General features: G+C 42.5%; 1 protein-coding gene across 1 annotated transcript in view; it reads right to left on the reverse strand.

The window, feature by feature from the left end:
* Positions 1 to 10,299, reverse strand: part of dpy19l1l (dpy-19-like 1, like (H. sapiens)) — a 28,683-nt gene extending 18,384 nt beyond the window's left edge. The window contains exons 1-6 of the mRNA XM_084357494.1: positions 9,890 to 10,299; positions 9,408 to 9,432; positions 9,223 to 9,310; positions 5,043 to 5,180; positions 4,206 to 4,326; positions 19 to 112 (exon numbers count right to left, since the gene is read on the reverse strand). Coding sequence (XP_084213620.1) covers positions 19 to 112; positions 4,206 to 4,326; positions 5,043 to 5,180; positions 9,223 to 9,310; positions 9,408 to 9,432; positions 9,890 to 10,112 — 689 coding nt within the window. The 5' untranslated portion in view covers positions 10,113 to 10,299. The remainder of the gene's footprint in view (positions 1 to 18; positions 113 to 4,205; positions 4,327 to 5,042; positions 5,181 to 9,222; positions 9,311 to 9,407; positions 9,433 to 9,889) is intronic.
* Between the last annotated feature and the right edge of the window lie 12,856 nt (positions 10,300 to 23,155).

The raw sequence follows: 23,155 nt of genomic DNA on the forward strand, positions 1-23,155 counted from the left end.
AGGCAAGAGTGGACTTACCTCAGGTAGGCACCGTAAATAAAGAACAGACTCATCATGGCGCCGTTCAGCAGGAACACACAGGTCACGTAGAAATACGCCGGGTCGCCCATCCCTATCATCCACAACAACACAGCACACAACAGAGAAGATGCTGAGCCTACAGAGTTACAAATGGAGGCTAGCGCTGAAGAAACGTTACTGGTGCTCATTAGTCACCGATGAACAGAGGAATTACTTGACAGCCATTTTGATCATAATTGATTCATGATTAACAACGCACTAGAAAGAACATTGAACTTGTTTGGAGACAGTCTCAATTTAAAACTCTTGTCTCTTTATGACCTACATGGCAAACAAGACCATCTGCAAAAAGAAAGCCTTTTTCTCCTTAGTTATTCTTATTGCCATCACCGGGTCTGATTCTGAGAATTAAAACTGTTTTGTGACTGAGTAATGAGTGCTGAGGAGGAATAGATGAGTTTCACAGCCCGAGGAAAGACGCTGTATCTGATCTGGTTTTAAGGCAGTGGATACTTGTGTGTTTTTTGTTTGTCTGTGTGTGAAGTTTGGTCGGTTTGCAATGCTTTCAAACAGACAATCACCAAGGCAGTAGGCATATAGCATGTGTATCCATAGCAACACAGCTCGCACATGCCCAGTATTAGTGGTAAACTCCTTCATACTGCCTACAGTGTTTCACATTCGGACTGTGACCTGATTAGGGCCACACAATTAATCATAAACACTACTGAATATTATTTGGCTCTGACATGGTCACTTTTCAAGACTACACAACCACAAAAAACGAGACACAGCTGTTAGTTTAAGACCAAATAGTACTAACCAGTACAGGAGAGAGGAAATGGTAAGTCTGAACACACCTGTGCCCTAATTCAGCTTTTGTAACAGTCTAGAAGTTAGCACAGGTACAGGTAGGATATCTGCAAGAGCTCTCGGCCAAGGTGATAAAAGTCACCCTGCTCTGTTCTCCTAATGAGGATGCAACATACTTTAATCCCCTGCTGCAGGCTTTCTGTGGCCTGTTTTTATTTTCAGCCATGTAATCCCATTTGTGATTTCATACTTCTTTAACAATATATACTATGTGAGGTAAATGTGTCATAACATGTCCCTTTTTTTATACATAATGTGCCTCCTTTTTACAAATGTTATAAAATTATATTTTTGCTCAGTATTTGGGGATTCTGTAACCTGCGAGCTTTGTTTGACATCTAAGTCATATACAACTAAACAACATGTAATGTAATGTGGTACAATAGTGCACATTAACACATAAACACAATATAGCATAATTAGAATAACTTCTCTTTTTATGGTCACTGTTGAACTCCCACTACTGAAGTGACTTAACTTGTCTGCTGTCTTATACACTTTTGGCTATTGAAGTACGGCTTAAACTATAGTTTACTACGTTTAATCACTGGTCAATAAAATGTCAAAAAGATGCTTGTGACAATTTCCCGGAGCCCAAAGTGACGTCTTCAAACTGCTTCTTATGTTCAACCAACAGTCCAAAACCCACAGACTCTTCATTTACTATCATAATTGACAAAGACAAGCAGAAAATCCTCACATATAAGAAGCTGGAACCAGCGAATGTTTTTCTTGGAAAGCGACTGAAATGATTAATTTATTATGTAAATAGTTGGCAATTAATTCTCTTTGTGTGTTGTGCCCTGCCAAGCAGACAAATAGGCAGTTTATGGCCAACAGAGGCTGTTGGCTATGATAGAGACTTTAGTATATGTGAAACTAGAGATTTTACGTTGCGAAACAAAAGGTGATAAAAGTGGAGGATAAAATCTAAACTACTGGTTTAAAACACAAACCATATACTCCCTCTCCCTCATTTCCTGCTACTTCTCTACTGTCTGCTTTCAATAAAGGTATAACATCCTGAGAAATATCAACCTGACCTTTTCCTTTATTCAATTTCAGATAAAATAAATTAAAAATGTGCTATTTTGGATCTGAAGCAGCATCCCTCTCCTGTCTGCAGTCACCACTCCTTGGTCTCTCTCATTGTCCCACCCACAGCTTCTACCGGGGGCAGTGTAAAGAGCCTGTTGACAGGCAGCTTTATTGCCTGGTACAGCCGCTGTACAGGCAAGGACCCTTAAGGCGCTGAAGAGGGTGGTCCGCACAGCACAGCACAGCACAGCACAGCACAGCACAGCACAGGGCGTGAGCTGCCCAGGCTGCAGTAACTGTATAACTAGCAATGCTTCGGGAAGTCCCTGAAGGTCATCAATGGCCCCACCCTCTCCCTCACGACAGCCTGGTGTCTCTGCTGCCCTCAAAGACGAGATACAGAACCCACAAATGCCAGACCAGCAGACTGAGGAACAGCTCCTTTCTCCTTGATTACTAGTAATTGTAATCGTAGTATCAGTATCGGACAGGAGATTCAGCAATATCAGTTTGGATCAGACTCGAGGTTGTTTTTGCAGGGCAGGGCAGAAAAAAAGCCAAAATGTCTGTTTGCGTGGGAAGCCGATAAAGATCTACAGAAATTTCAGCTCTGTATGACACCACAACTGGACTGAAATTAGTAAGAGAGTGTGTTGCATATGGAGACCTGACCAGCTTATGTGTTGACCTAAATTAAGCGTGTTACACTGAATAGATGTGACTAATTTTGACAAAGAGACTTTGTACTTGCAGCAGGTACACAGAGCAGATTGACCAGGCTGAAGTAATAACAAGGCACTTGGAAGCGATGTTGAAATTACTAAGAGCTGTTTCATCACTGCGACGTGATGGTAAAACACAGGACAAACAGAAAGAGGATCTTGTTCGAACAGCAGCTCAGAGTGAAAATTTAATATAGACTCCACGCTCTCTATCTCTAATGTGTCATCCTGCGACGCACAAAAATAATGCGCTCGCTGACAATTACAGTAAATGCTCCCACTTTCTGTAAGCAGTTATGCAAGGCAGCTTGCGTCAGGTTTATGTAAACACTGTGAAAACAGCCTGTGTACATCGACCCTGGGGTGCCTCGCTTCTCTAATGAGACTGACAGAAACACACAGATTACGGCTCCACAAAGCAAAGCTGACAACGGTTTTTGCTTGTTTACTGTCAGCAGATTTAGCCTTCGTGGAAATGTTCCTGCAAACAAATCTCAGATATCCATTTGTGTGTAATAGGTTAAAAGCATTTCTCAGGGCACAATGATGATAATCATGTTTCCTTTGCTGTGCTGTAACCGCTGTTTCACCTATGTGTTTTGCTGCAGTTGAGATCCTTACCGTCATACCTCTGCTTGAGATGCCTGACATGATTTTGGGAGAATTGCTTTGTTAATATTACCTCCGATTTTTTTCTTCTTTTTATTGCTAACACTGCTAAAGTAAGTAATCTACTATTGGAAAACTAATCAGCAACCATTTTCATTTTCAAGACTTTTTACAGAAATGAACACATTGCCTAATTTCTCAAATGTGATGCTTGGCTGCTTTGCTTTCCCTTTAATGAGACTAAAGTCATTTGTTAGAAAGAAATAATTCAACATTTTGGAAATATTATAATCCTTAGCTAAGCTAACTGGCTGCTTGTTTGTGAATTCACATGTGAATTTTGCACTATTCGTCTGACAAAACTCGCAACTTAAGCACCTCATCTATGGTTTTTGGAAACTTTTGAGATTTGACAGAAAGAAAGATTAGATTAATACACAAAGGTATTTGAAAGATTAATCAAAAATAATCCTTAACTGCAGTACTGATTAATAAGCTTATTCTCATGTTATACTCTTTTTGATCTGTATGTGTAAAATATACCTGAGAATTGGACGTGAAAAAACTCTTTCATCAGCTATCTGTTGAGCAAAAGCAATTTGTTTTATTAGTGTTTCAGCTAAAAGTGAAAACATCTGAATCAGGACTGTTTTCCCTCTGTGAAATGTATGCTATTTCTTTTGACTGCCAACTCCCCATGAGGCTATTTTGACATCCGTCCACGCGGGAGGAAAATCATCAAAGTCTGTGAGAAAATGAGTCACTCAGTCAATTCAGCGTGAGACGGTGGGAGTATTTTAAATGTTAGCGTAGCTCTAGGTCACTACAGTGAAACTATCTGCCTGTGTAATGTAGTCATTCAACCTTCTGCCTGTGTAGGAGTGTGTTCACAAATGAGTGTATTTGTAGAAAACAGTGGAGCTCCGAGGCGACAGTCTGTACCTTCACAGCTGTCCACAGGAGTGAGTCCCTCTCCTCTGTTAATGGACCAGCACATCTTTGTGGGAATACCGAAGTAGCCCATCACGCCTGTGTAAATGCGGTACCAGCTGGCCAGGACCACCTGGGGAGCAGAGACGGACAGAATCAGCACAAAGCCTATTTACATGTTTGAAGGGCCTTTCTGTCCCGTTATCTCTTCGGAGGACAGACAAACAGGATTCAGACGGCAGAATGTCATTACTTTTTTTTTTAGAAGTATGAGACTGAGCTTCCCTGAACAGAAAAATGTTGATCCTTCCTGCATTGTTTTGTGTGAACGGATCAACAGTACAGTGCCTCATACAACTGAACTAGCTTTAGAGAATGCAGGAAAGAAAAACAGCTGATGAGTGTGAGAAACCAGTTTAAGACTAAATTTAGATCTCATCTTATAATATGAAGGTACTAATTCCATGATGTTCCACAAATTAACTGAGCAGCGAAAAGCCTAAAACAATGTGTCCAGATGCTTTGACTGCTACACGTCACACTTCAGACCTTATAATAAAAATATGTTATTTATTCCTGCAAAGCTGAAGAACTTCTTGCTGATAAAGATTCAACACACAGCAGATCTTTTATTCTCTGTTTGCAAGAGATAAATCTTTAATCTACTGCAGGAATACAAAAATGATTTTTAGAGCTCTGATGTGTCCTGTGATAGGAACTTGTCCAGTTGAATATAATTCTGATTTTTGACTATTGTGAAGTCTGACAAAAGCAACAAAAAATGTATAATGTGCAAACACTGAGATGGGTAAAGCTGCCATACTGCAAATCATATGAACATCATATTACCTCTGGATACAGATTGAATCTCTTCAGTGTGTTAATGACCAGGGGGTACTCTGTCAGCCGATCATTCATGACCATGTTGAGGCCAGCCAGGAAAGAGGGAGCCTCGATAATGGTCTTGTAGTAGGAATAGTACAAACCCTGGAACCAGAAGAAGATGCATATACTTGGTGAAATAATTCATGCAGAAAAACTCAAAATAGGACAGTAGTTAGAGAGGGAAACGTCGGGGCAGAGTGGCAGGGAGAGGACGACCAAAAAAGACAAAGAAAAAGGGAGCCAGTGAGTCTGTATTCTCTTCCATTCATTCACAGCAGGTAGTTGTTTAAGCTGCAGGGGTGCAGACCACAGGGGAACCCACACAAAATACTGGTGACAGAGTTTAAAACACTAAAAAGTGTCTGCGGGTTGTGGCAGTTCTGGGCAATAACATCAGGGAATATTGAGACCTCGCATGTTTGCAGCCAGTTGGTATTTAACGAAGAGATCCTTCATAATTTGAAATTAGATCTGCAATATATCCCGCTTCCACCTTCACTCTGCCTTTCTGCAAACTCTCCTTTATTCTCTAGTATTATTGTTATTATCATTAAGCCCCAGTGAGGTCAAGAACTGACATGTTTTATATTTGAACGGTGCAAACACAGTCAAAGGTAGCTGAGAGACAAGTTATTTGTGCTCACATTAGATGGTGCATTGGGTTGAGCCAATCACAGATGGCTGGAGACCAAAAGACTCAAGCAAATGTATAAAATCACAGGTCATGGCTTCAGAGGGACAGAAAATGTGGGTGTGGAAATCTCAGAGAATGAGAACATCGTTGGATTTCGGAGCAATGTGGGGAAGAAGACCAGAAAATTAACTGAAAAAAAAACAATACTGACGACACTTAAGACTGGCTGCCAGGAAGCCATCTATCACAAAGGCCAAAGATTTTAAAGATGAAATAACAACTAATGCATGAAACGTTGGTTGATGAGAGTAAGAGCAGCCTGAGGGAGTAGCTTCAGTGAGAGTGAGGAGGTCATCAGGGGTAAGCCATGACTCAGTGATTCGTAAGCAGTTTAGATTTTGGCAGTAACTGATCGTTTGAAAGTGATCTTACATTCAGAAGGCCACATTTTGAGGAAAGGGGAGGTGAGGATGAGTTATGATATTAAGATTGTCATAATTCACAGATAGAGATGCTTAAGATACAAAAATGACGGTGACTGAATGATGTGACTTACAGGTCGAGCACCTGAAAGTGAGTCTGACAGTATGTGCCCCACGAGTGGTGGGGATGAATCAGGCCAGTAGCACTTTGATTGTTCATGTAGATCAACTCAGGCTGGTAGCTTCGTTGATCAGACAGGCTCCTCAACAGTATTGATAACATGCATTACAAGTTTAGGCTGCCACAGGAATGCCACACAGCTTCACACTTTAATAAATATATATCAGCTACACTGCAAGTGGTAATTGTTACAGTATTAAACTGCTATGGCAGCAGAATCTAGGAGAAGAAACCGAACCACCAATCATCCTGAAATAACACAAACAAATGAGAAAAAAAGAAGCAGTAAAATAGCACCAGAAACGTGCAAAAATGAACACTATTGTACCTTTTAGACTTTTCTACTGCAGTGGATGCGTTCACACAAATAGGCCATGTAACTCGCACAACGCTGCGTTAATCGCTGCAACGCCTGATTTGGTCTGAATACAGCCTCAGACAGAGAGCGAACGGAGTGAAACAGATAGAAGGAGACAGCAGACTGACACCAAATATAACTCTACAACATACAACTCAGACAGAAGAAACACCGACGAGTTATACGCTCTCAGCAGATGGTAACGGCTCACAGCCCATTTGGCAGCACGCAGCAGGGGGCGAGGGAAGAAAAATATTCTGTTTGCACATGATTACATTGTCACCTTCAGAGGGCACGAAGACAGAGCTGCATGATAAATATCTGAAACTTTTACTCGGTTATACGGATGGGGATGAGTAAACATATGCTACAATAAATTACACATTTGTGGATTTCGCACTTGTGCAGCTGCTTTTGCAGTAACAATGACAAAAAATGACTGAAAGCAGACACCGCAGAAATAAGAGAGGCAACTACAGTTTGCATATTGTTAGAATAACAAATGTCAGTTTTGAAGAGCAAGTCCAATACTGCGAGAAGAAATATGATTTCCTCTGAATGTGCAGATGATACTGAGTCACTGGAGTTAAGATACAGGCTCATAACACTTGAGAATATTCGCTCTATCTTCCTCACCGGTTTCAACTGAAGCCTGGAAAAAACTGACACATTCAAGGCTGCATTTCTTGTCTTGAACTGTACAACGCTTTGGTCAGAGTTTATCTTTGTTCTACTTTGCCTTGCAAATACGCTCAGTTGTCAAACAGAAACACAGATGCACAGTGTTTGGAAATGTCAAAGTCATTATCATACCGCTGTGCCGTCACCTTGTTTGTTTTGTACAATAACATAATACCAGAGTACAAACTGCAGCATCGCTCACACAGACTCTTCAGTTTGTGATTGCGCTGCTTGATATTTATTCACCTATACTGGAGCTGTGACATCACATCGTTTTTCATGGCTGAGCGTTGAACAGAAGGCTAATGTGACAGCACCTCTGTGGCGATGAGGGCTGCAAATCACAGTTAGTTTCATCACCATTTATCTGAACATCATTGTCTGAATTACTCGATCATCAGTGAGTTACTGAAAGTTGCCTGTCATTATTTCCTTAAGCCCAAGCAGCTGTCCCCATATTGCTTGTTTATACCCAAGTTGATTTCTAGGACAATCTTCTGCTTTACTGTTCTTAAATATACCTGATACTGTACATACTTGGTTGATTTGTTTTCAGAGTGTTGCATCACAATATTGAAGCAATCACTGTCTGCGTGGAGTGAAGAAGTGTAACCACACAGTGAACACAGTAAACGCTTTCGACTTCCTGTGACTTAACCAAGCTGCTGCGGTGACACTGTGTCTCTCTCTCGCTCACCACTTTTACAACTAAATTAGCATGCACAAGCAGGTTTTTTAAAAACAGGCGAGTGACTCCTTCCCCATCGCCAGGGGACTAGTTTGCCTTTGTTTGTTTCCCCCCTTGTGTCACATTTGTCATCAGGAAGGCGCCAGTAAATCAGGGAACAGTAGAAAGCAGTAGATCATACACCTCATCAGACTACATCCAGGGGACATTAAACTTGTTTTAAAAAGTTTGCAGATAACTGATAACAGAAGTGTTAAGGAGTGAGAAAATGTGTTCCTTTTTAATCTCTGGCAGCGAATGAGCGCAGAAGCCACTGACGGCAGTCACTTCTTAAATATCTTTTAACTCAGTCTCTCTTTGAAACTCTGCACCGACTGACAGATGAAAATGCTTTTACTTTGGTGTATCCACCCAGATGTTGTGTTTTCATCAGAGCCAATCAGAGCTGGAGCCGATAAACACCCGTGACTACTACAGAGTCATTTGACCCAGGAGTTAATGCAGATTGTATCCATCCACGTTCAAGACAAAAGCCAGATGTTAGCAAGTGAAAGAGGGTTTTCTCTTACTCTCTAACCCAGATGCATTAGAAAACCATAGCAAAATTTGGCACCATTTGATTTCATGTGAATTGGTACTTGGCAGTACCAACGTAATTCAGACAGTACCCTTAAAAGTACTGAGTTCAATACCAAAGCCTTTTTCAGAATACATTCTTTTTTCTACAAGCAATTTATATGCAATTATTTTGATAATTGATTACTCTTCTGAGTCGGTTATCAGGCAAAAATTACAATTAAAAAAATCAGTCTTCTCTCCATTTTGTATGCTTGTAAATTGAATCTCTGTCTGTTGGTTGTACAAAACAAGACATTTGAAGACGTCACTGTGGGCTCTGAGTTTGGGGATTTTTTTTTCCCTCCCTGAAATGTTACTGCAACAAACTACAAAAAAGAATGAGATAATAAATGTATGAATGAAAATGAAAATGAAAGTGAGACTGACAGTTTTATGGTCTTCCTTTGAAAACAAGCCTTAAGCTTCACCTGTTTTGAGCTGCACCTCAAAAACATGAATATCAGCTCGAGGAGACATGAGGAAATAGTGGCATCAGCTTCAAAACTGTGTTATTAGTGCATCCCTAATGAAAAAGTAAAGAAAAAAACAGTGAAGTATTTACCATCTCTGTCCGAAAAGCCATTTCCTTCTCCAGATTAGACAGGTGAGAGAAATGTCTGTCATTCTCAAACAGCTGTGTGAGATGATGCCTGATCACAGAAGGAGAGATATGTGAGCCAAGAGCAGCATCAACAAGTAAACACAGCAGTGATGTCTGAGTAATAACATGCTGACAGAGACACGTACCAGTGGAGATACCCTGTCAGAGCAGCTGTGGACAGAAGAGAAAAGTGCTGCTACAACAAATCCAACTTTATGGTTGACAAACTGCAATGACGTGCAGAAACACACTACAAACACAGAGCCAGTTTAACTACGATGGATGGAGACTTGGGTAAATAACATGGGTGGTGCATTTTGAAGGAGAAAACATAACAAATATTCGCTTTTAAGTTTTTCCAAAAAAACCAAACTGTTAACACGTGAGGAAACTGACATGTCACGTAAGCAGAGAAAAACACAGACAGTTTGATGCGATTGGGATGATTAGCAACAATAGGTAGCTAACACTGCTGAGCTAGCATTAAGGTGAGCTAACGCTAGCTAACTGATCAGCGGCGGAGATAACTTAATTTAGCGGACCCGCTAATGCTACTGGTGTACGTATCGTTAGCAGCCGTTAGCTAGGGGTCCGTCGAGAAGCTAGCAGGCTAACGCTCCTAACTTACCGAGCAGAAGAGTGATTCCCAGCTTCGCGACTGCGGAGGGAGTTAGCCCAAGCTTGTGTCTGATGCCCGAGAGCCCGTTTGAATGAGAGCTGTTGAAAGCTTTGCTCTCCCTGCCTGGTCGCCTAACGTTACTTTTGCCAGGGGGCGAAACAAGCGGGCTCTTGTCGCGGTCAGTCTGGGTCGCTGGACTCTTCCCGGTCTGCTTTCTGTTTTTAGCCACCATGGTTTTCCAGGAAGAGCCGACGTTCGGCAGCGGGGAGCCGTGGAAAAACCCGAGGGTGTGTGTGAGCTCAGCAGCCCCACAGTTGCTCGTATCTGGTCCTCGGATCTGCCCCTTTACTACCTGAGTGATGCCTTCACTGGCTCCTCGCTTCAGACACCCGGAGAAATCTGAGCAGGCTCCGCCCCCTGCCGGACGTTAGGCGCTACTACAAAGAGCTTCTGACGGTCACCATGGAAACGACGGGTGGCGGGTACCACACACACACCAGACATACATATACATATATACATGTATACATATATACATATACATGTATACATATATACATATACGTATATACATATATACATGTATACATATACATATATACATATACACGTATACATGTATAAATATACAATTATACATATACATATATACATGTATGTATATATGTCTATGCAACACACACTCTTTCTTCTTCTTCTTCTTTTCTTCTCTTCTTCTCCTTCTCCTTCTTGTCTTCTCTCCTTCTCCTTCTTCTTCTTCTTCTTGTCTTCCCTTCTTCTTCTTCGTCCTCTTGTTTTCTCTTCTTCTTCTTCTTCTTCTTCTTCTTCTACTTCTCTTTCCTTCTCTTCTTATTTTCTCTATCTTGTTCTTTTCTTCTCCCTCGTATTATTTTCTTCTTCTTCTCTTCCTCTTCTTCTGTTCATCTTCTTCTTCTTCTCCCTGAAAAGACAAGCAAAGTATGCATCTCAGAGATTTGAGTCACTAAGTCATAACTAAGATACTCATTGTGGCATATTGCCTGTTTCATAATTAAAACCTCACAGTGCACTAATTGAATTTGAGACACAGTAATACCTCAGGAATCACTGCCTCACACACATTTCTATAAAATTACTTTGTTCATGATAATACAACAAATAAAGAACATTAAATACTAGCAGCTCTGCATACAAACAACAATGACAAAGTGAAGGCTGAACAGATGGTACCAAAAAGGCCACAAATTAAATTTAACCACAACTTACTGCCTTACTCCCGTTGGCGTCATAAAACTTCCACCAGCATTTTAACACCAGTAGATGTCACTAAAGGACCACAATAGATCTGCACTCTAAACCCACAATTCAACATTTTAGACTCCAAAGTTTGTAAAATTATTAAAGGGGTCAAATGGGCCTCATGATTTAGTTTTATTCTCTTCTCTTCCTTCATATTCTCGTATATGTTGTCATTCTGTTTCATTTTATTGATAGCAGCTGACTACAGCTGCAGCCTTGATGTCATCCTCTGTGGACTGAAGAGATTCTGCAGATATATCAGCAGTCACAAGGGGAAGAGGAAAACTGTATTTTCCTAAAAATATGCCAAGTGACACTTCTGTCATATGAAGAGACTAGCAGATGACGCACACGGGTGCCATAGTGTCTAACTGGATGGTGTCGTTCTCTATCTGGTGACAGTAACAGGAACATCAGGAAAGATGAGTTGATCTCATCTGTTTAGCTTGGAGAGGGACAGGGGAGGGAGCAAGAGGAGGAAAAAAACTGTCTGCCATCTGGTGGTAACATCATGACAGCTTCCCTCAAACTCCACAAACAAACTCCCGTCCGGGGGAATCGCAGGCTGATTCCCGCTCAGGGTGTGCCGGCCGGTTCTGGAGGTGTGTGTGGGTGAGAGAACCGGGGAGGGATGAGAAGTTCAGGGACAAAGTGTGTTTGTTTTCTCCTCTGGCTCAGTACCACGAGCCAAAAGCTGATCACCAGAGAGGAAAAGAAGAGAGGAAGATGAACATGGAGTCAAAGCTGTCTGTGCAGAGATCTGACCAGCAGCATGTTATACAAGGAAAATGAACAGAGGTGGCAAAAGTCCACACAGTCTTTATTCAAGTAAAAGTAATAGAGTACAGGCTCTGAAATGTACTCAGAGTATCACAGTAAAAAGTCTCCCTCTGGACGACATTTGTGGTCAAAGCTAACTGAAGCTCACGTCATATTAATATAATTCAAAGACTATTAAAGTTAAAGGTAGAATCAGTAGGATTTGTCCCAGCTGTTCCTGAACGCACCACAAAGATAGTTGATTGTTGAGTCTCATTCCCAGGACGTCAAATAGCCACATTTTGGGTTGGTAAAGCGTCCCGAGCAGCAACAAAGTGAGAAATAAGAAAATCTCTGCAGATACGAGACACTAACACGCCTTTTCTCCCCATTCCAGTCTCCCTCTCTGTCTGTTTCCTTCTTCTTTCATCTTTTATGTTGTTTCGTCTCGCTGCGTCTGCCATGCACGGATGCAAAACAGAAATAATCGAAACTAAAGAGCCTGTTTTGAGTAGAAAGTACTGATATTTGTGCCAGAAATATGACGCTACTAACATACTTGAATTAATGAAAGTGCATCAGTTTCTCTTCTTCTCTCTCTCAGCCCAGTTAACATAATAACATGTGAGCCGTTTACGTTTCTGCAAATCATGGATACATTCAATTTTGTTCTGCCAGCCACCAACCCAAAGCTTCAGTAGGCCTATCTGACGAGCTGGGAATGAAACTCAATAATCAACTTTATGTGAAGTTGGACCTCATCAAGGCCGCCTGTCTCCGTTGCCCCAATCTGTTTCTCACTGTTGGTCCAAACCTGCTATAATCTAACTGCCTCGTTCACACAGACTTTCTGCCCACGCACATCTGACGGGATGCTTATTGTTACACCACCCTACAGCAGTTGTTGTTGGAGCGCCGTGCATTTTGTGCCCTCCCCGTTCTGTCTGTCGAAAAAAAACCACCAGCACATGTGGACATCGCATGGGATAAAAACCCTTCCCTGCGTGCCACATCTCTCATCATCAGCCCCAGTTTCCAACCCACCAAAAGCCCCTCTGCTCCTCCTCGCCCTCACGGTGGTATTTTCTCAAACTCCCGGCCAATTTATGGCTGGCGGGGTCCGGCCGATATACAATAACTGAGGCTGAGTTGTCGTCAGGTCTGTCAGAAACCCAGAGGTGTCACCGGACGGGACGGTGGTGAAGGACAAGCTATTGAAAACAGTTAGCTCAGCCTTTCGATTGCACTGGAATTGTTTTTACACCAAACACAGCATGGCAGAGGCAGCGGGGTGAGAGTGTGTGGGTAGAGTCAGAGGGTTTTTTTGGCTGAGTCAGTGTTGTGGCTGAGGGTTGACGACACCACCTATCCAAGACGCTTCACGGGGTGTGTTTCTCAAGGGACCTGCTGCTAATTAAACACAGCTGGACCGAACAAATTAAACAATTAAACCAGGTCTGTGTCCGTTGTAAAGCAGTATTATCATTTATTTATCTAAAGCAGCGGACTCCAAAATAGTGTGTGTCCTGTCAGAGAGCAGGCTGAGGTGTGAAACAGTTTACGGGCTGAGCTTTCAGAGCAGCGAGGTCGTCTCTGCTGCACAAACATCTCCCAGATGGCTGCGAGGAACTGAGGAAACAGAGGAGGAGGAGGGTTCTGGCACGGAGAGCAAGGGAACCCATCGATGCCAAAGTAACCAGAGGACAGTGGGAAGATGGCTGTGTGTGTGTGTGTGTGTGTGTGTGTGTGTTTGATCAATCATGAAATACAATGGGTAGTAATTACGAAATTGCAAAAGTATGAATCAATTTTTGTTGAACTTACCTCCTCGCTGTTATAGTGGAGCAACGGGCACCATCCTGTGTGTGTGTGTGTGTACGTGTGCGCACATTACTTTTCTTTAGTGAAATACCAGATATTTGGGTTTTGACCTCTTCTTCAAAGTGTTTGAAGACGTAGGGGTTCCCACGGGTCCTTGAAATCCTTCAAAGTTTGTGAATTTAAGGAAAATATCAGTTATAAAGGTTTCTGAAAATAGACATGGGTCATTGAAAGTGCTTGAATTTAACATTTTGTGCAAGTGAAAGTTTTTTTGATACATTTTTTTAAACATAACGTTAGAAAATAGGCTGCACTCAGCTGTCTGAGTTAGTTTTGTTTATTATCCTTTCGGAAATTCTTGTTTCTGTCTGTGGCAACTGCTTGAGAACCACAACATGACGTGACATTTAACAACAAAGTGGAATATAAATGTACATAAATGTAAATGGCACACTGCACACGCCTCATATCATATAGTTTAAATGAGAAACTGATCCTGGAAAGTCCTTGAATTGAACGTTCTAGAAGGTGTGACAACCTTGACACTTGCTTAATGTGTTAAAGTTAAGTAAGGTGCAGGTTAAGGATTATAGGATAAACATGGTAATTAATAAAATAATAATAATAAAGTAATTATTGAATAGGGAATTGTGTCAAATGTCTCTTTACCAGGAAGCCAGGAAGTCTTTTTAGGAACTGGGAACAGTTGTTTTACTTTGTCAACAATTTATTTGGTACTTTAGCCCCATGGAGAAATCATTAGCCTTAAAATGGTCATAGTTTTAAGTTTGCACCATGATCTCAGGTAAATATTTTCCTGAAATCATGTAGCATCATGTCCCACGCAAAGGAAAAACATAATCTTTAATCAGAACTAAAAAGCTCATGTCTCACAGCTTCAAACAGGCTTATTTGACAGTATTTGTCTATTCAATTATCATAATTTTATCAAATTGTTTGTCTTTTCTGCAAAGCCTGACCTATAAACATTGTCTATAATACTGTGTGTGTGTGTGTGTGTGTGTGTGTGTGTGTGTGTGTGTGTGTGTGTGTGTGTGTAAGACAGGGGATGTGCCAGGACGGACGGGTGGGGGGGAGGATTTAATTTACGGGCTGACCATCTCGCCGTGTAGCTGTGACATGTTTATCACGGAGCAGAAACACATGCTGTCAATGATCACTCGTTGTTTGAGTATCAGTTATCTCAACATTAAGGCCCATTAGTATTCTCTGGAAACCAATTCAATTAGCGCTCTCCAGGGGCCCCGGGGCCACAGCACCACATCAGTCAGGCCGCAGACGAGAGCGGCTGTCGCAGCCAGGACGTGTGTGTGTGTGTGTGTCTGTTTGTGTGAGAGAGAGAATTTAAATCTCAGAGGTTAAGATTAAGTTTAGAAAGAAATCTAACCTCATTTAACTTATATCTTTACCAGCTGTGGGTCCTGAGTGTAACTGTCTCATCTGCAGTGAAAGAGGAACAAAGTTTGTCCAATTGTGTGGCTGATTGTGAGTATCTGTGTGTACCTGTATGTGTGCGACATGTGAACTGTACTGGATGTTTTGTCCGGCTCTGTCTTTAACTCCAGCAGGTGCTGCAGCTGGAGTACTCCCCCCCTCAGGTAATCGTCATGGTAACACCTGTTTTAGGTGGACAGGATGAAGGCCTTGGCCTCGTCTTAATCCCAGTAACACAGCTGCCCGGATTACCGGCGCACCTTGACCTCGAGCGTATGAATCCCTCGCTTCCCGGGACAAAGCTGTCGGCCGGTTCACCTGCCGCTCCGCTGATGGAGAGATAAGGCGAGGAGGAGACGTCGGGCTGAACCGAGCCTGATACACATCACAGACGCTGCTTCAATTCATTAAACGAAAAAGCTGCTGGGGGACCGGCTCAGTGTTTTAGTTGATGTATCAGATGATCATCAAAACTCATATCAGCAAGTCAGTGCCATTCACCTTTGATAAGATTTATTGTTGCTGAGCTGATGGTAAATCTGCAGAGATATCCATGACTGTGTTTTAATCAATCTCAAATGCTTAATAGTTTCAGAAGCTCCTGCAGCTCATTTCTTAGAAGTTAGAGAGGCAAAGTCACGGCCCTGACGATGGACCATCATGGGACCTTATTTCATTTGAATTTACTATAGACTAATTTTTAGTTCACTGAGCTGTTCAACACAAAACTAGATGATATGTCAGTATCTTTACGACAAACTGCGACTTTCCTGATTTTAAAAATGATCTTTTAAACTGACAAACAACACGTAACTCATGGCACAATTCAAACGGGATCAGAAATGTTTTCTTTCTCGTCATTGACTGCTGGGGTAAACTGGAAGGGTCGAGCATTTTCTTGTCTTATTGTACCTGGAAGTCCAGTTAAATTAATTCCCTGTAAGTACAATATTTTCCAAGCTGGATCTTTTGGTGATTTGTCTTGTATTTCATTGAGCAGAATGAGCCACCTGAAGCCTTTAAAATAAACTTAATCAAGACATAAATCCAGAGCGTTCACCAGAATAAAATGTTGTTATTTTTTGTTTCTGAAAACCACGGACACAAAACATGAACTTTCTAACCATGATCCTCACCTTAATGTGGTTTTGTGGTGAGTTAAAAACAAAAAGTGAATCAGCTATTGTAGCTAACCAAACTAGCTTTATAAGTTTACATGAATACATCATTTTGCTGGACTTTTATGTTTCCCAAATCTCTGCAACAGAGGTGGGAAGTGTAATGACCACAAGGATAAGACCCAGATTGAAAGATGATATGATTGTCCTTTAATTTAATATTTCTTCAATAACTGAATTTGGAGATACAAAACTATAAGATGTTAATGTTTTTTTCAGTCCTGCACGCTTTCAAAAATACTTCAATGGATATTTAATGTCCACAAATAAATAAATTCAATGTATTCAGCATTTTTACTGGTGTTCTTATTAAAAAATAAACATAGCAAAGCAAATAATAATTTCAAACAAAAAAAATAACTAGCCTTATTAAGGTGAAGATGATTTCAAGGACTGATGATGTTTTAAGTTTAAGGCAGCCATATGTGACGACTGTAAGCACACACGGTACAATTAAAGAGGAGAGAGGGACGGAGGGCAGGCGAGAGGCCAAGTGGCGAGTTGAGAGAGAGGACATGATTGGCTTAAGTCAGTGCAGAAAGATTGTTTCCTTTGGCCCTGTGCTGCGATTTCCTGCCCTGTGATCATCTCTTCCATATGATTAGGCCGATGTGCAGAGCATGCAGTCATATGACGGGCTTTGCTCCACGCCGGCTGTGCCGACAAATGAAGCAGAGCGGCAACAGAGTCAGCAGGCGAACACACTGAGGATTAACTGCAGCAGAGAGCGAGACACACAGGTGATGTCGGCGGAGCTACCCAGGCTAGCTACATGTTAGCACTGTTAGTGCTGGCCCTAGGCTTTGTTTGACGCCGTTTCTCACTTACAACTGCTTTTGTTTCCTCTTTTGTTACCCTTTCACCTCCTCACACACACTTTCTGCCCCTCACACACATAGTTTTATGGACCCTCATTGACATAAAGTACCTAAAATAAAGGTTAAAATGTGCTTTCTCTCCAACATGTCATCAGTCTCAAGCTCTAAAACTCAAACTGGTGCTCACGAACATAGACGTACAAAGCACACTCACGAATATATGCACACACACACTCACACAGACACATAAATGCAGACCTAACCAGCCCTGAGTAGGGTCTATGTAATATAATTAGCCCAAATCAGTGACCTCCTTTTCAGACCCTACACAATGCCAGAGGGGCCCTGCTCTCCCTCAGCACGGCGACCACTAACCTCCACAGCTGGGACCTTCAGGCTAATGGAGACGGGGACCAGTTAGCAATGTGGGACCGTCTGCCAAACACACTGTGTTCATGTGTGTGTGTGTGTGTGTGTGTGTGATAGAAAGAGAGACATGATGAGCTTTTTCTTTTGAAATGCACGGACCAGCTTCTTTACCAAAGAAAAAGAAAATTCTTTATTAGGTTTCTTTGGAGTCAAAATGTATGTCTTGTTAAGTGTGACTGCTTCTGCCTAATCTTAAAGTTTTATCGTCCACCATTTTCAAGAAAGAGACATGCAGATATTGTCAAAACACATGACAAGTTGTGGATCATTTGGATGCAAACGCGGTGAATGTTTGAAGATTTTTTATGTTTGTCTGATGAGAGAAACAGATCAGTTAAATGATACGTGCATTAGATTAATTAACACCTAGATATTCACCAGAGTGGATATTTTTGACTTTGACTGATGTTGATATTCTGAGAATTTTGTAGGGATGATGAAATGGGTAAAGAAAAGTAGCACAGTCAGAAAAATAGATCACTTCACTGCAGTACAGCCTTTAAAACCAGGAAAGGACACTTGATATCAAATATAATGATAAAGCAATAACAGCCCAACACTCTGCAGGTGTTCCTCTAGCACCGTCTCTTGAAGCGCCCCTCTCGTGCAGTAGTGTGAGGACCGAGAAAAGGCCAAGAAAAGTCTGAGTTGTGGCTGTAACCAGATGTTGTATATTACGTTTCATTGCTGACTTGACCGTCGAGCCCTTCACATGCAAAACTGACACTAGAGGTGCAGGAAGAACGTTACAGTTTATAGCTTAAAGGTGCTATTTGTAAGAAACGTTGACCAGCTCCTCAAATAATGACTCTTTAGGATTGTAGGACGGGTCGTCCGCTGGCCAGGAGTGTCATTATTCGACAAGTTGGGAATGAGACTCAAAAAATCAACTTCCACTACAATTAGCACTTTTAAGGCCAATGACCAAGCTGCCGCATTTGAAGAGCTGAAAGTGACACACACTGACGATAACGATAAAATATCTATATCCATACGTCCAACTGTCCATGTAACTTTTTACCATGGAATAAATAATTCAGAATAAAGAAAGTCGTACGCACAGAACAAGTCACCGTCCATAGGAAAACAGTATAATGAGAATCTTGCACAATAACTACAGTCCTGCACATCTATAACTCACTTTTAACCTGCTGTGACAACATTGTTATTAGAGAGATGCCAAGATTTAATTGATTAACTAAAATAAAGTAAAGATGTTTTTACACACAGTTTTTAATGTCTCCTCGCAGGAGACTGACTGAGTGATATGAATAAATTGCCTAATCTTTCTCTCTGTGTCTGTCTGTCTCATCCTAATGGCTTCGTCTGCCTCTGTCTGTGTTTATTTCTCTTTCTTCCTCTCCCTCCTTCGCCCTCCCTCCTCTTCCAGTATGTGCCCTCGCTCTCTCTTTCTCTTTCTTTCTTTCACTCTCTCATTACCACAGCGATTTTTGACTAATCCTCCGACTAATCCTCTGCTACAGACGTACCTGATCAAGTATTGGGGAAGCAACCAGGAAAAGCCAATTGCTTTAATGAAGGTGAAGAGAGCCTGACCGTTCGGGGAGGTGGGAAGACCCTGCTCGAAGTGTGTGCGCAGTACGGTATGTGTGTATGTGCGAGTCGACCGCTGTGACCTACACACTCGACGAGGTTCTTCTGTCATTTGTCAACACCCTGACGGTTTAATCTTTCCTGCCTGTGCAAGTATTAAAAGATTATGAGCGTTCTGCATGGCTTCATGCACGCCGCATAAGGGGCTGTTTCTCCTGGGGCCCCACCACTTCATTCTCAGGGGGGTGAGACGGAGGCCGACCAGGGGAGAGAGAGGCACGGAGGAGCAGTGGAGGTGGTGGAGGGCATTTTTTATTTTTTTTTTAGTTTCCTCTACTTTCTCTCGTAGATATGGGAGAGAAACTTTCTAACATTTTGGCCACTTCACCACAGTGCCATACTGTGGGTTTCTTGTTAGCTCGTTGGCACGAGAGCAGGAGGGTTTTTATGATGCATTAAATGTTGGAAATTCCACTCCCTGAGAAGAAAAAATGCATCGGGTTGTCCTTATAAGTCTGAGTTAACCCTTCGCTAAGACCTGGGTCTCACTAAAAACTGGACCCCGGGTGGGCGTGGTTTTGTCGGACATGGCAGTGACCTTTCTGGCAAGTTTCATGACCATCTCAGCCACATTTGTGAAACTCATGATTTGGTTGCTTTCTTTCTTCATGTGCACATTGTTCAAACAGATTATGTTTTATAACGTGACAACGCGTTGTTTAAGACCTGCTTATGGTTTGGGACAGAAAAACAGCTGTTTAAGGTGAGAGAAAGATCATGATTACTCTTGCGAGAACTTTCGCAGGTCTGGGAGACGTCATCTGTGAGAGCAGCACCCCGAGCCGATCAGGCAGGTTGAGCTCGTCTGGTGCCTACAGCGGCAGAAATGTGGCACACTCTCTGTGCCTTCAAAACCATCTAACATCATTGGCTTAAAATATATACAGAAGGGCTACTTTGCTAAGGTTAGAGAGTTTAAGTTTAAGTTTATGTTAGGGAATGGTCCTGGTCATGTTTAAAAAGACTGTAGTTGTATGGGAAACACACAGCAGTGTCCCGTATTACCGTCTGATGTTTTGCTGGCCCATCCATCCACAGCGAGCTCCTCCCTCTGTGGACTCTGTAGCTCTATAACATCAGCTGACTTCACCCTTTGCTCCTATTAAAATCACCACATCTGGTAAAGGTTCTTGTCACTTGAATATAAACATCTGTGTTGGGACACCTGCTGCTGAAACGACTGGTGATGTCGTTCTTGGGCGGACAGTCTCTCTGATGTCACGAATGAAAAGGTTTTGGACCAGAGTAACTCAAGACTGTTCACGTAGTATAGTTGTACCATTGAGTCAGTTTTACTCAGACACCATCATGACATCCACAACGGTTAACATCAAGCTTGTCCAGATCTCAGGTTATTCCATATGTAATAAAACCTAAATTAAAAGAGTTTTGTTGTGTATACTGTCGAGAAACACTCCCACAGTTCCTCCCTGCCTTTCCGTCCATCCGTATGCTCGTCCAACAGACCGGGTCAGATGTACAGAGTGTATATTTCTTCCAGGCAGAAGCGTGTTAGTGTGCATTTTCATTAACACGGGGCCCAGGTACTGAGGCGAGGTGTAATAGGCTCTTTCAGCGCCTCGGCTGGCCGGCGTGCTGCAGTGATCTTTCAGCGGCTGGGCGCCCCGCTAACACCTCTCTGCTCACTGCAGTCCTTCAATTAGCAGTTTATTATTGCAGGGGCCCTCAGCTTCGGCCCCCGGGCGCTTATAGCTACATGCCGATACTGCTACTGACAGTCTGTGAGCTGTGTGCTGGAGAGAGACGGGGTGCCGGCGTGCAGAGTGACACCTTTCAGCAGCCGTCTGTGGGGTTTTTGATGAGACGTGCGGTGAGTTGTGTGTTCGAGCCTCTGCAATATACAGATCCACTTGTGTGTGTGTTTGTCTGCATGTGCCGACTAAGTGCTGCCCCAATGAAACATGTTCTGTTCGGTAAAAGTATGGCTGCCAAATCAATCTAACATAAGATTTTTCAGCGTTTGCTTCTTGTAATGTAAAATTCAGTCATTATCTTCTCATCCGTCATGCTGATGGAAAGTCAGGTGAAGTGTCAACAACTGAAATAAAAGGGCGACTTGTTTTAAAAGGTAAAAAAACAACTGAAAAAACATAAAATGGCTTCTTACAGCTCATCTGGCGTAATCCAGATCCCAAACTGATTTGAAGCGATGTTATTTACACCTTAGACGCTTTAACCTTTGCAGCTACAGTGAAGATTTCGGATTGTAAAAGGGTGTAAGTAACGTCTTTTCAAATAGATTGGGCATCTCGCGGCTTCGGGAGACTTGGATTACTCCACTGGTTGCAAAAAGACATCTGACTGTATTTAAGCTTATGAGAAAATGACCCTACTTCTCACTTGATTTATTACCTCAGTCTTCTTCAATGTACATTTTTGTAAATCAAGGTCATTAAGAGTGAAATAGAGGATAAAGCAGAATTTGCTTCATGGCGTGGCTACCTTGTGATTGACAAGTCGCTATAACATGTAGCATGTTATCCAAACACTCGTCATGTACCACAAAGCCACAAGTCAACTCGACGCAGCAAAGTTAATTATCTGGACTTTAATTACAAACCGGTCAAAAATGGCGTTCAGACGTTCACATCTGTCGCCGTCAACGTCCAAACAGATCGATTATCACGAGCATCCGTCATCATCGATGCTCGAGCCGTCAGCTGTGCGATCACACCAAGGACAGTTTGAAACTGGTTTGAGTTCACACACCTCGCTGTGTTTGTGTGTTTTACTGGGTGGGAATGGGTTAACACACACACACACACACACACACACACACACACACACTCACACACATACATACGCTCACACACTATTCTGACAAATTGTGGGCTTCGCTCTCTTGTTCTTTGCATGATGAGAAACTATGCGCACACACACACACTCACACACACACACACACACACACACACACACACACACACACACACACACACACACACAGCCCCCTCCTCGCTCTCCTGCCAATGCGCTGCTGGTTAGATATTGTTAGGATTCCATTTGCCATTTACATTTTCTCTGCTTGACATAATTGAGGAATGGATGCTCTTATGAAAATTAAACTCTCAGTCCTCCCGGGTTACTGTAACCCTGTTAAAATGTAATGAGATTCTTTATGCGTCGTCTTGTGATTTTTTTATTAAATAGAATATCAGTATGACTAATTCCCCGGGCCCAAATGTGGACTGGGACACCGCATTATTGATAGGCCAGTGCATAAGTGGTCTCTCTTGGCCTGCCTCTAATGGCCTAATAATGCATTATACCAGTATCAGTGGGCCTGTGGCTTGCAGTGCTTATTGTCGTTATTGAAAACACCTGGGCGGACCATTCATCAAGGTTAAATCACCAGGGCCCATCCGTTCATTAGGCTGTCAGTAAACATCTTTATTTAGTTTCGGCTGCCGATACTGACAGAATGGAGGCACGAGGAGCCCTGACGAGCAGCTGCGGCCCCCCTCGGCGTCCAGGAAGACATGAGGACACGAAGCCACGAAGCCGGCCGTGGCGAGGCTCCCCGGCCTCGCGGTTGGTCCGCGACCGCCCGGACCGAGCCTCCCCCTGTCAATTGGAGGGATGATGGAGCGGAACGGATTAGGTCGGCCGTTCCCGGAATAGAGGCAATTTTTACGATGGCTGTGCATATTTATCTTCTCTGATGATTGTTTTGAGTGTAAGCTGAAAAACTGTCGGGCAATTTCAGAGAATTTGGAGGGTTTTTTTTGCCCCTCGTGACGGATGGCTCGAGGTTCTTACCAAGAAAGATGGTCCGAGGCCGAGGAGCCGGTGGAGAAATGATTAACCTCATTGACTCTCATCTTTAGTTAAGAAAGCAACTTGACAAATCATCACTGGACAGGCTGCAGGCAGCAGTATTAACATATTCATATGGAGACTAATTC

Source organism: Pagrus pagrus, assembly GCF_965226575.1.
Source record: "Pagrus pagrus genome assembly, chromosome: 7".
In the NCBI taxonomy this organism is placed as follows: Eukaryota; Metazoa; Chordata; class Actinopteri; order Spariformes; family Sparidae; genus Pagrus; species Pagrus pagrus.